Source organism: Lycium barbarum, chromosome 3 (genome assembly GCF_019175385.1).
Source record: "Lycium barbarum isolate Lr01 chromosome 3, ASM1917538v2, whole genome shotgun sequence".
NCBI classification, from domain to species: domain Eukaryota; kingdom Viridiplantae; phylum Streptophyta; class Magnoliopsida; order Solanales; family Solanaceae; genus Lycium; species Lycium barbarum.
This window is the reverse complement of record NC_083339.1, coordinates 145,544,138-145,556,116: the sequence shown is the minus strand read 5'-3', so window position 1 is coordinate 145,556,116 and position 11,979 is coordinate 145,544,138. Positions and strand designations below refer to the sequence as shown.

Sequence of the window (11,979 nt, the reverse complement as noted above, 5' to 3'; positions counted from 1 at the left end):
ATTCTCGGTCGGAGGCAGAGCACGCAGATCACCTGAGATCGGTATTAGGGGTACTCCGGCATCAGAAGTTATATGCGAAATTTTCTAAGTGTGAGTTCTGGCTGTCTTCAGTGGCTTTCTTGGGGCATGTTATTGCAGCTGATGGTGTCTGGGTGGACACACAGAAGATTGAGGCCGTGAAGAATTGGCCCAGACCTACGACGCCCACAGAGGTACGCAGTTTCCTGGGGTTAGCAGGTTATTACAGGAGGTTTGTGGAGAAGTTTGCTTCGATTTCAGCGCCTTTGACAAGTCTGACTCAGAACGGAGCTAAGTTCTTGGTTTATAGAAGTCCTAAACTTCACCAATTGTTCTGTAAGTATAATCTTATTTTATCTAGGTTTGGTTCATAGTCTATGAGACAGCAGATTCGACGCATTGTACTCATATGTGAAAACGCAGCAAAACTTCTTATTTGATCTTATTCCTTATATTCTTTTTGAGATATGTGGGGGACTGTTGAAAAAAAATGATCTTGATATCTCAAAAAGAAATATTTTTTATTGATGTCTAAATTTATTCCTTAATACCTTTTAATGAGTAATTAATATGTTAATTATTTTAACATATTTCTATCGGTATAATAGATGTCATAACATATCATTAATGAGTCAATATCTTCATATCATTACAGACCCACTTGAATTCATATCAAATTCTTGAAGTGAATTGGCTTAGTGACTCCTATTGTCTGGACAATTACATAATCAGATCTTCACCTTCCTAACATAATCCTTTGCTTCATGATGGGATATTATTGTCCTCTATTTCCATGCATTAATCTCTTTACCGTTGTAAATATTTATAGCCATCCCTCAGGTCATTCTACTATGTAAATTCTACTCTTTTCCTTTTGGAAGTGTATATATACAATGAAGAGAAATTCCTTCTCCTATATTATATTAGTGTGCTGGGTTTTCTTCTTTAATCTTTATTAGATTCCGGCTCCTAGTTTTGTACTAGAAGAGCTTGTTGAATCCTGGGGGATACACCATGCCGGGTGAAATATCCTTAGGACAATGTACATGCCTCAAGCTTTGATGAATTCCGTATGGTGTTCGTGATCAAGTATTTTCTATAAGATTTTCAACAATCTTTCATATTATTTCACTCATGATATCTTTGTTGAGCTGCATGCCACAATCATGGAGAAGTTTATGCTCCAAGACATTGTTCTTGAGTTCGGAGAACGTACACGGAATAATCATTTTTACATTATTTCACGCTTCTATTTCACTCATCTGTTTTAAAACTTTTTTTTTAACCCCTCCCACTAGGAGCTCCCCCTTTGCTCCCTTGGTGACTCGAACTCACAACCTTCTAGTTGAAAGTGGAGGATGCTTACCATCTGAGCAACCCCTTTTGTTCTGTTTTAAAACTTATACTCCATCCATATCAATTTATGTGAACCTATTTCCTTATTAGTCCAAGCAAAAAAGAATGACCATTTTTTATATTTGGAAATAATTTATCTTTATTCAATGATTTAAAGTCACACAAGATATATGTGACTCATTTAACAGCACAAGTCTAAAAGTCTTATTTTCTTTCTTAAATTCCGTGTCCAGTCAAATGAGTTTACATAAATTAAACGCAAGGAGTATATTTTATTATTATTTCACACATGACACCTAGTTTAAAACTCTCTCATTAGTTTACTCTTCATAGGTATTTCAACTCCATGAAACATTCTTGGTGTATGAACTTTTATAAGTCCAATATCAATGAACCGTTCCCGCAGTTTCAAATTCTAGAAACTTTTCGAACTCCAGCATATTGTGCTGAAGTTTGACTTGTCAAAGTTTCGAATTTTAATAATTCAATCAGACACTTATTTTAAGAAATTTTATTACCATTTTACTCCTCCTACCTATTTCAAACTCTATAGATTATCTTTAAAATATGAACATTTGTAAATTCAAACTTCACACAACTTGTCAAACTCCAATGCTAGTAAATTTCTATTGTTAAAGTTTCAAATTCCCATATTGTGTGTTGGAGTTGTTCCATATTTTAGGTAGGTTACTCTGATTAAAAGGTGGCTACTTTCTAATTATATTTAAAATGATGGATAAACTTTGATTGCCGACTCAAAAAACTGGCCATCCATCCGACAAATGATTATCCACTATTTATGAAAACGGGTTATGGCAACCCGGGTGACCCGACCCGATTCGCAAGTGCAATCCAAATCTTTGAGGCGTGTGCGGGGTTTTTTTTTATGTTAGGGAGCATTTGCGAACCCCCTAAAACCCTGGGAAGTGGTGCCACCCCACTACAAATAAGATGCCCCAAATATCAAGCCTTCGCCTCCTCCTATTCTCCTCCGCCAATCCCTTAACTCGTAAACCACCACTCTCCCTTTCTCATCTCTTCAAACACAAACCCCCACTTTCTTCAAAACCTCGTCTTCTCTTTGCCACATTCTCTTCATATTCAAGAAGACCAAAGAACATCGAAGGCACAAGTTCGTTGAGTGGTGCAAGAAGGCGGATTAGTTCCAAGACGGATAAAGGGAAGTTGGCAATGGAAGAGAGTAGCACTAAGGATGAATCTGTTGCTGGGTTTAATAAAAGAAGGGCTGAGGGTAAAGATAAGAATGATGGCCCCAAAAAGAACCTTCAACGCAAAGTCCGCAAGCTTAACCCAACTAATACTACTTCATACGTCCAGGTACTTAATTAAGTTGTTAATACTAGTTTTTTTTTTCATAGAAAAGCAAAAGGAAAACTGAGGAAATATGACATAATGAAATCAAGAATTGTTTTACTAGGTTTTGTTTTTTTGGTCCTTGTTTGATATGTTGTTGATTTTCCATGTGGAAGATGTGTGTGGAAATGTTTTGCATAAGGTATTAGTTTCCATGCTTGTTTGGACCCATAGTTGGTACCTTTAGTAATAGCGAAGGTCTCAGGTGTAGTTGGGACCTAAAAAGAAACTTCAACTCAAAGTACACACGCTCAACCCTGTTAATACTATTTCATACGTCCAGGTACTTGTTACAAAATTTGTCATAATGAATCAATATAATTGTTTTACTATTAGGTTTTTCCACTTGTTTGGTTTGTCATTGAATGTCTCTATGGAAATTATGTATGGATTTTGCATAAGATATACTGTTCCCATGTCTGTTTGGACCCAAGTTTGTACCTTTAGTAGTAGCGGAGGTCTGGAGAGTGGGTCTCAGGTGTCTTTTAGTGACGGCTGAAATAGTCAAGGAGAGGAAGTAATGTTTGTATGTTTTTAGGAACAAGTGGTATGGAGAGAGTTAAAAAAAGAGTGCAATGAGAAAACCTGACATGATGAATCAAGAATTGTTTTACTACTATGTTTTGGCCCTTGTTTGGTGTGTCGTTGAATGTCCCTATGGAAAATGTTTTCACATAAGATATTAGTTTCCATGCTTTTTGGGACCCAAACTTGGTCTCAGGTGGTTCTCACTGATAGCTGAAATCAACAAGGAGAGAAAATAATGTTTGTATGTTTATGGCAACAAGTTGTATGAGAGAATTATAGGGTACACTGTGTTTACTTAAATCATTTTTTGAATCATGTCAACTTTTTGTCGGGTACTAAATTTGATGACATGTTGTAAAACCGGAATATGTTGTCTTCAAGCAAAACATGTTCAGCAAAGGAGATTCCGGTTCAGTATAAAAAACAACAGTTAAACACACTAACATAATTCAACATGATTGCTTTGTCAATTATAGAAAGTAACATAACATAATCTAGAAGCCTCTGTCAGGTCCTAGTCACAGACTTGATAATCTACTTTTGCATAAAGGATTCTGAAGTTCCTGCGATGAAGTCATATACTTGAATGCACAAAGAAATGTCTGGTTAGATTCGCTTTTATTTCCCAAAACATGCCTAAATTTATGATCATGTTAATTAAATACCTGATATTAATCAGTGTTATCAAAGGCGCGCTTTAAGCGCGCTTAAGCCCTGAAGCGAGGCTCAAAACATGTTGAGTGCTTCGCCTCGCTTTATGTGCGCTTCAGTGTCGTCATCAAGGCTCTAAGACATACTTTTCCTTGCCAATGAGCCTCTCTTGAGGAGGTGACACTAGATGATTGATATTTCACTGTATCTTAATATTTTTACAATTTCTTTGTCCATATATTGTTATTCATGCTTATTACTATTAATCTTGGACTAAACATATATATATTTGTATTTTTGCACCATTGCGCTTTTTTTCATTAAAGCCCACGCTTTGTATGCGCTTCGTGCTTAAAGCCCCAGCTGACCTTAGAGCTTTTTTCGTGCTTTTCGCTTTTGATAACACTGATATTAATATCCTTTCACTTCCTCATGAAGAAGAAATAGGAAGATCTTTAACTTCTTTTCTTACTTTAAATTTCTCACAGATTCTTGGGACTGGCATGGATACTCAAGATACAGCACCCTCAGTTCTTCTCTTCTTTGATAAACAGAGGTTTATTTTTAATGCTGGAGAAGTAAGTATTTTGTGTTGTGGAATTCAAATCCAATGAGTGTGGCATCTGGTTCCTCCACTTTTTCAGATGATACTGAAAGGATAACCTAATCCTATTTGGGTGTTGTGTTGTTAGTCGAGCTGACATTTCATATTTCTGTTTCATTGAAATTTTAGGGCCCTTCTTTTCTGGGAAGCAGAATACCAATCTGACCTGAAACAGAGGAGTTACCTCATTAAGTTACTTTAATTACTTGCTAAGGTTTCTTTGAAAATTTTAATCCTCTTATTCTCATGACTAAAGCACTGCATTAGAGAAGATCCCTAATGACCAACTGACCATTAGATTTTGTAGACAGATGACAAGGCCACACACAACAATTTCCTAGATATGTTGTATAGCAAGTCATGCTCTTCTTTTGATATTAAGAATGTTTTTGGTTAGTATATTTGACTAACTCCGAATGAGGAGCTGTGCTATTTAATGAATTGTCATCTACTTCCTTTATCAGTGTTATCCTAGTGGGTTTTTGTCCATATGTGTTTGTTGCTCTTGTTTTTTTTTTTTTTTTTTGGTTGGCATTTCCTTTGTGAAGAGTGTTTAGGTAGACAATGTGGAAGAAACATAAAAAATACACTAAGACTTATTTCTTTGAACCTAAAACCTTTCTTCTGCTCCAGGGATTGCAACGCTTCTGCACAGAGCACAAAATTAAGCTGTCAAAGGTATGAAGATGTATAATATTTTGTTCTAAATCAGGTTTATATTTTACCAACTGTTCTTTCCTAAGTATGATGTTGATCTTGTAGAGAGAGAGATATATAAGTTTTTTTCCCGTTCTTCTTTCCCAGATAGATCACATATTTCTATCACGAGTCTGTTCAGAAACAGCCGGTGGACTCCCAGGTTTATTTCTAATAGCTTTTTTAAGTGGCTAGATCACTCAATGCTGGAAAGATAGAAGTGTTGGATTAATGATTACCGGAGATTGTTTAACCACTAAACATGTTAAATCCTTTTACTTGCAGGTCTTTTATTAACTTTGGCTGGCATGGGAGAAGAAGGAATGTCTGTGAGTGTCAGATTAGCTTTGTTTACTTGTAATATATTGATCAGATAATTAGTTGAAATTAATGGTCTTTTATTAAAAAATGATGCCAATTTCAATATTTATTTTGAAGGTCAATTTATGGGGTCCTTCTGATCTCAAGTACTTGGTCGATGCAATGAAATCATTCATCCCAAATGCTGCCATGGTCCATGCAAGGAGTTTTAGTGATGATCTCTTTGTTGCTATTAATGATGAGGTTGTCAAAATATCTGCTGTTCTGTTGCGACCACGTAACTCAAAAGTGTGTGACCTGACAAAGGAAGGATCCTCTAAGCCGGATGATTCCACAGCTGAGTTTGCATTAAAGCCTGGGGATCTTTCGGTGGTTTATATCTGTGAGTTGCCTGAAATTAAGGGAAAATTTGATCCAAACAAGGCTGTTGCTCTTGGTTTGAGGCTTGGCCCAAAATGCCGTGAATTGCAACTTGGGAATTCAGTACAGTCAGATCGCCAAGACATTATGGTAAGTTTAGGGATTATTTTTTGCTGTTACTTTACTTGGTACTTATCTCATTTGTTTCAGTGAGCATTGCGCAGGTTCACCCCAGTGATGTATTGGGGCCTTCTGTTCCTGGTCCTATTGTACTCGTTGTTGACTGCCCAACACCATCCCATCTGCAAGAATTGTCGTCTATACATTCTCTCACTCCATATTACTCATATCCGTCAGAACAATCCAAGGAAACGTGCAAAAAGGTTGATTGTGTGATACACCTTAGTCCTGCTTCCGTAACATGTACAACTGAATATCAACAATGGATGTCAAGATTTGGTGAGGCGCAGCACATCATGGCAGGGCATCAGCCGTGAGTATACATCTATAATGTTCTCTTATTTTCAGGCTGATATGCAGCTTTCTGCTGTGTATGTATATTTCCTGCTTATACCAAGTAACGTGATTTTCTTGTACAAATCGCAGGAAGAATGTTGAAATTCCAATTCTGAAGTCGAGTGCAAGAATCGCCACAAGACTTAACTATTTGTGCCCTCAATTCTTTCCGTCGCCTGGTTTTTGGTCCCTTCCGCAGTTGAAGAGCTTACCTTCAGTCTCTAAGGCCCCAAGTGAGGTAAATTATACTGGAATTATGTTTGAATGAAAAGATAAATTTACTTTGGACAGTGACTTAATCTTGGGTATGCTTGTATAATTGAGAAGTTATCGTTATTTTATTTTTTGGCAGTTCTCTCTTCCAGCTTCATGTGAAGTTATTACGGCAGAGAACCTCCTCAAGGTGAGAGTTTATATTATTTGACCCGATTGCTTCTGGCGTAAAATTAGAATCTAGAAACTGTAATGCCAAGTTTTGGTTTTATTTGGTTAGGAACGTGTTTGAACTTTTCCGTGAATTGACTGCAATTTACCTCATGCGTTGTTTGACTTTGATGCTGGGTTGGACGCCATTCAAAATGAACTTCTTTTCGTGAAACAGTTTTGTCTTCGCCCGTATGCGCAGCTTGGATTAGACAGATCTGTTATTCCTGAAATTACTTCTCGGCCAAAAATCATAGAAGACTTAATTTCAGAAATTCCTGAAATTGTGGATGCTTCCAAGCATATTACCCAACTGTTGCACGGCAACAACATTGCAAATGGTGGCAGCATGACTTTGCAGGGCAACAGTGCTATGACGGAAGAGCCCTGGCTGGATGAAACTGCACTACCTAGTTGTTTGGAAGGTATAACAAGAGAGGATATGGAGATTGTTCTTCTTGGAACTGGTTCTTCCCAGCCTTCAAAATATCGAAATGTTACTTCTATTTTTATCAATCTTTTCTTGAAAGGAAGTATTCTGTTAGATTGTGGTGAAGGAACGTTGGGACAGCTAAAAAGAAGGTACTTATAAATTTATTAAATATCAACTTTCTATTTACATATGGTTTTTGTCTAACCTCAGTTAGGGGGATAATGTGATGCTTGGTCAACAGATTTGGCGTTGAGGGTGCTGATGAAGCTGTAAAGGGTTTGACGTGCATTTGGATTTCTCATATTCATGCTGATCATCATACTGGTCTTGCAAGAATACTTGCTCTCCGACGCGATTTGCTCAGTGGAACTCCTCATCAACCTTTACTTGTTGTGGGCCCACGGCAGCTTAAGACATACCTTGATGCATACCAAAAACTTGAGGATCTAGATATGCAGTTCCTCGATTGTAGGCATACCACAGAAGCTTCATTGAAGACTTTTGAGTCAAGTGAGAACAAGGATGTAAATGGGAGTGCATGTGTAAAAAATTACCAAAAGAACAGTTCTAACTTATTTGCTAAAGGGAGCCGTATGGAGAGTCATTGGAAGAGGCCAGGCAGTCCAGTTGATGCTTCGTTGGCATTCCCATTGCTGACAACGTTAAAGAAAATTCTCAGAGAAGCAGGATTAGAGGAATTGATTAGCTTTCCTGTTGTTCATTGTCCACAAGCATATGGCGTTGTCCTGAAGGCTGCGGATAGGACTAATAGCACTGGGAAGAAGATACCAGGGTGGAAAATTGTTTACTCTGGCGACACTAGGCCTTGCCCAGAACTAGTTGAAGCTTCCCGTGGGGCCACAGTTCTTATTCATGAGGCAAGTTGTTAAATGTCTTTATGGTTTTTCTCCTTTGATTACAAATATTCCTGCCAAATTCAATACCATTATTTTTTATGTTTTCGTCTGTCCCAATTACTTGTTTACTTTCCTAATAGTAATAGAAGCTTACCCCATACTATATACTCTTGGCTTAGCAATTCTCATAAAATTTTTAGCTGCCACATGTTCCCCATTTTAGCATTATACAAGATCTCAAACTTTTGTTTTGCGCCTACTCTGGGTATAACCAAATTCGGATGCACTCGGAGGATCAAGAGAAAACATCCTTCATTATCCGATATGGGACTTACTGTTACAATGTCATGCCTTTTGGATTAAAAAATGCCGGTGCAACTTACCAACGCCTAGTTAATGGGATGTTCGAAGAACAAATAGGAAAAACAATAAAAGTTTATATTGACGAAATGGTTGTTAAGTCCCTTCATGCAAAGTCTAAAAGCATACTCATTTATTTTCTGTGTTGTGGTGTAATATTGATTAGTGGGGGAGTTTAACCACGATTAGTGTCCTGGAGATGGGAGAGAAATTGAAGGATATGGGGGCCTGGGATAGTAGTGGGGATGCAACCAGTATGTGGGATAAGACGGCTAGTTGCATTAGGGTGGTAGCAAGGGAAGTGTTGGGGGTCTCGACAGGTAGTCGTGGTCAGCATCGAGGGGACTGGTGGTGGAACGGAGAAATTCAAGGGAAGGTGGAAGCAAAGAAGGTGGCGTATGCGAAGTTGATAGAAAGCAAGGATGAGGTGGAGAAGTGGACGAATACAGAACTTTATAAGATGGCGAGGAAGGAGGCGAAGTTGGCGGTTTCGACGGCAAAAACGGCAGCTTTTGAACGCATGTATGTTGAACTAGAAGAGAAAGGAGGGGACCAAAAATTGTTCAGGCTAGCGAAGGCGAGGGAGAGAAAGGCACGTGATGTGGATCAAGTAAAGTGCATCAAGGACGAGCATGACAAAGTATTGGTAGAGGAGACTCCCATTAGACGGAGATGGCAGTCATACTTCTACAAACTCTTGAATGAAGAAGGGGACAGAGACATTGTGTTGGGAGATTTAGAACATACAGGAAGGCGTCACGATTTTGTATATTGCAGGAGTATTAAGGTTGACGAGGTTAAGGGTGCTGTTCGTAGGATGCGCAGGGGAAGAGCGACCGGACCTGATGAGATTCCTGGGGAATTTTGGAAGAGCGCGGGCCCGACAGGTTTGGAGTGGCTGACTAGGTTGTTTGATGTCATCTTTAAGACGGCATTGATGCTCAAAGAATGGAGGGCGAGTGTAATGATCCCTCTATACAAGAATAAGAGAGATATCCAGAGTTGCAACAACTATAGAGGTATCAAGCTGTTAAGCCATACTATGAAAGTGTGAGAAAGGGTGGTGGAGATAGGGTGAGGAGAGGTGTGTCTATTTCAGAGAACCAATTCAGATTCATGCGGGTACGCTCAACTACAGAAGCCATCCATCTTGTGAGAAGGTTGGTGGAGCAGTATAGGGAGAGGAAGAGGGACTTACATATGGTATTCATCGACCTAGAAAAGACTTATGACAAAGTTTCAAGACAGATCCTATGGAAATGCTTGGAGGCTAAAAGTGTCCCTGTGGCGTACATTAGGGTGATCAAGGACATGTATGAGGGAGCCAAAATCAGGGTAAGGACAGTAGGAGACTCAGAGCACTTCCCAGTTGTGATGGGGTTTTATCAAGGATCAGCTCTTAGTCCGTTTTTATTTGCCTTGGTGATGGATGGATTGACACGTCAAATTCAAGGTGAGGTGCCATGGTGTATGCTTTTCGCGGACGACATAGTCCTGATCGACGAGACTCGTAGCGGAGTTAACGCTAAGTTGGAGGGTTGGAGACATACTCTGGAGTCTAAAGGGTTTAAGTTGAGTAGGACCAAGACAGAGTACTTGGAGTGGAAGTTCAGTGAAGCAGCTCAGGAGGCTTGCTTGTAAGTGAGGCTTGGTACCCAGGCCATCCAGAAGAAAGGTAGTTTCAAGTACCTTGGGTCTATTGTGCAAGGCAGCGGGGAGATTGACGATGATGTCACACATCGTATTGGGGCAGGGTGGATGAAATGGAGGCTTGCTTCCGGAGTGCTATGTGACAAGAAGGTGTCACCAAAACTTAAGAGCAAGTTCTACAAAGTGGTGGTTAGACCGACTATGTTGTATGGGGTGGAGGGTTGGCCAGTTAAGATCTCTCACTTTCAAAAGATGAAAGTTGCCGAGATGAGAATGTTGAGATGGATGTGTGGCCACACCAGGAGTGACAGGATTAGGAATGAGCATATTCGGGATAAGGTGGGGGTGGCCTCGGTGGAAGACAAGATGCGAGAAGCGAGATTGAGATGGCTTGGGCATGTGAAGAGGAGAGACACAGATGCCCCAGTGCGGAGGTGTGAGAGGTTGGCCATGGATGGTTTCAGACGAGGTAGGGGTAGGCCGAAGAAGTATTGGGGAGAGGTAATTAGACACGACATGGCGCAATTACAGCTTACCGAGGACATGACCTTAGATAGGAGGGTTTGGAGGATTCAAATTAGGGTAGAAGGCTAGTAGATAGTCTCGTTTTCCGTTCTTATTAGTAGTCGCATTATCGCAGTATAATTGCTTGTGCTCAGACTTCTGCTATTATCTGTTATTTCCTGTGCTTTGATTATCATGTGTTATCTGTGTCGCTTGCATTATTTCATTTCATATCGCTTTGAATCTCTTAACCTTATCTGACTTCTTTTTATGCTTTTATTGAGCCGAGGGTCTTTCGGAAACAACCGTCCTATCTTGATAGGAGTAAGGTCTGCGTACACTCTACCCTCCCTAGACCTCACGATGTGGGATTTCACTGGGTTGTTGTTGTTGTTGGTGTAATATTGATGCGACTCTCTAAATGTGGAATCTATGAATAGCTTGCATCTATGAATATCTTTCCTTCTTGAAGTGCAATCTCCCTCATAGTTCATGATGTTGTCAGTGTGAGTTTTATATTGTGCTTTGTACGAACTTAACGTCCATCATCTTTTTTCTTCCTTTCCCGTTAGTACATGTTTTCTTGTGTTGCGAGTCATGGAGTCACCTTCTTATGGGTGGCCTCGTGTCAAGTTGGCTTTGCATCATGTTTCTCCTTTCTTCACCTAGATCTTTCAACCTCAAGAAATTTTATTAGTTTAATATTCGGGTGTTTAATGCAGGCTACCTTTGAAGATGGCATGGTGGAAGAAGCCATAGCAAGAAATCATAGCACAACACAGGAAGCCATCGAAGTAGGGGACTCTGCTGGAGCATATCGAATCATCCTGACTCATTTCAGTCAAAGATACCCTAAAATCCCAGTTTTTGACGAATCACACATGCACAAAACAAGCATTGCTTTTGATATGATGAGTGTTAACTTAGCAGACTTACCCATGCTTCCCAGAGTTCTTCCATACCTTAAAATGCTATTTCGTGATGAAATGATAGTTGATGAATCAGATGATGTCAATGTTGCTACAGCAGCAGCTGTTTGAATTATTAACACACACGACTCACAATTATTAGGAGTTGCATCATAGTGGATTTGTTGATTTTTAGAACTGTACAATTTGTATTTTTGTGTTGACAATCACCTGCTCGTCTCATAGTCAATCAGTATTTGTTCTACTTCTTGCAAAATTATAACGACTGCTAAAGGAGAATCCTATGCAATGGTGCTAAATGTGTTTTTATTCTCTTTAAAGTTATCAATGCATGAAAGCCGAGATATTAAGTAGGCGTTTGGACATAAATTGAGTAATATTTAAAAGAAAAATGTTTAA

At 39.2% G+C, this 11,979-nt stretch overlaps 1 protein-coding gene across 1 annotated transcript; it reads left to right on the top strand.

Moving 5' to 3' along the window:
- The first annotated feature begins 2,274 nt into the window (after positions 1-2,274).
- LOC132633369 (tRNase Z TRZ3, mitochondrial-like) lies at positions 2,275-11,824 on the top strand. Its single transcript, XM_060349748.1, has 12 exons — positions 2,275-2,712; positions 4,416-4,505; positions 5,165-5,209; positions 5,336-5,390; positions 5,513-5,556; positions 5,666-6,058; positions 6,133-6,401; positions 6,515-6,662; positions 6,777-6,827; positions 7,026-7,429; positions 7,522-8,158; positions 11,374-11,824. Exons 1-12 carry the CDS (start codon positions 2,326-2,328, stop codon positions 11,689-11,691), a joined length of 2,841 nt encoding a protein of 946 aa, XP_060205731.1. The 5' UTR covers positions 2,275-2,325; the 3' UTR covers positions 11,692-11,824.
- The last annotated feature ends 155 nt before the right edge of the window (positions 11,825-11,979 follow it).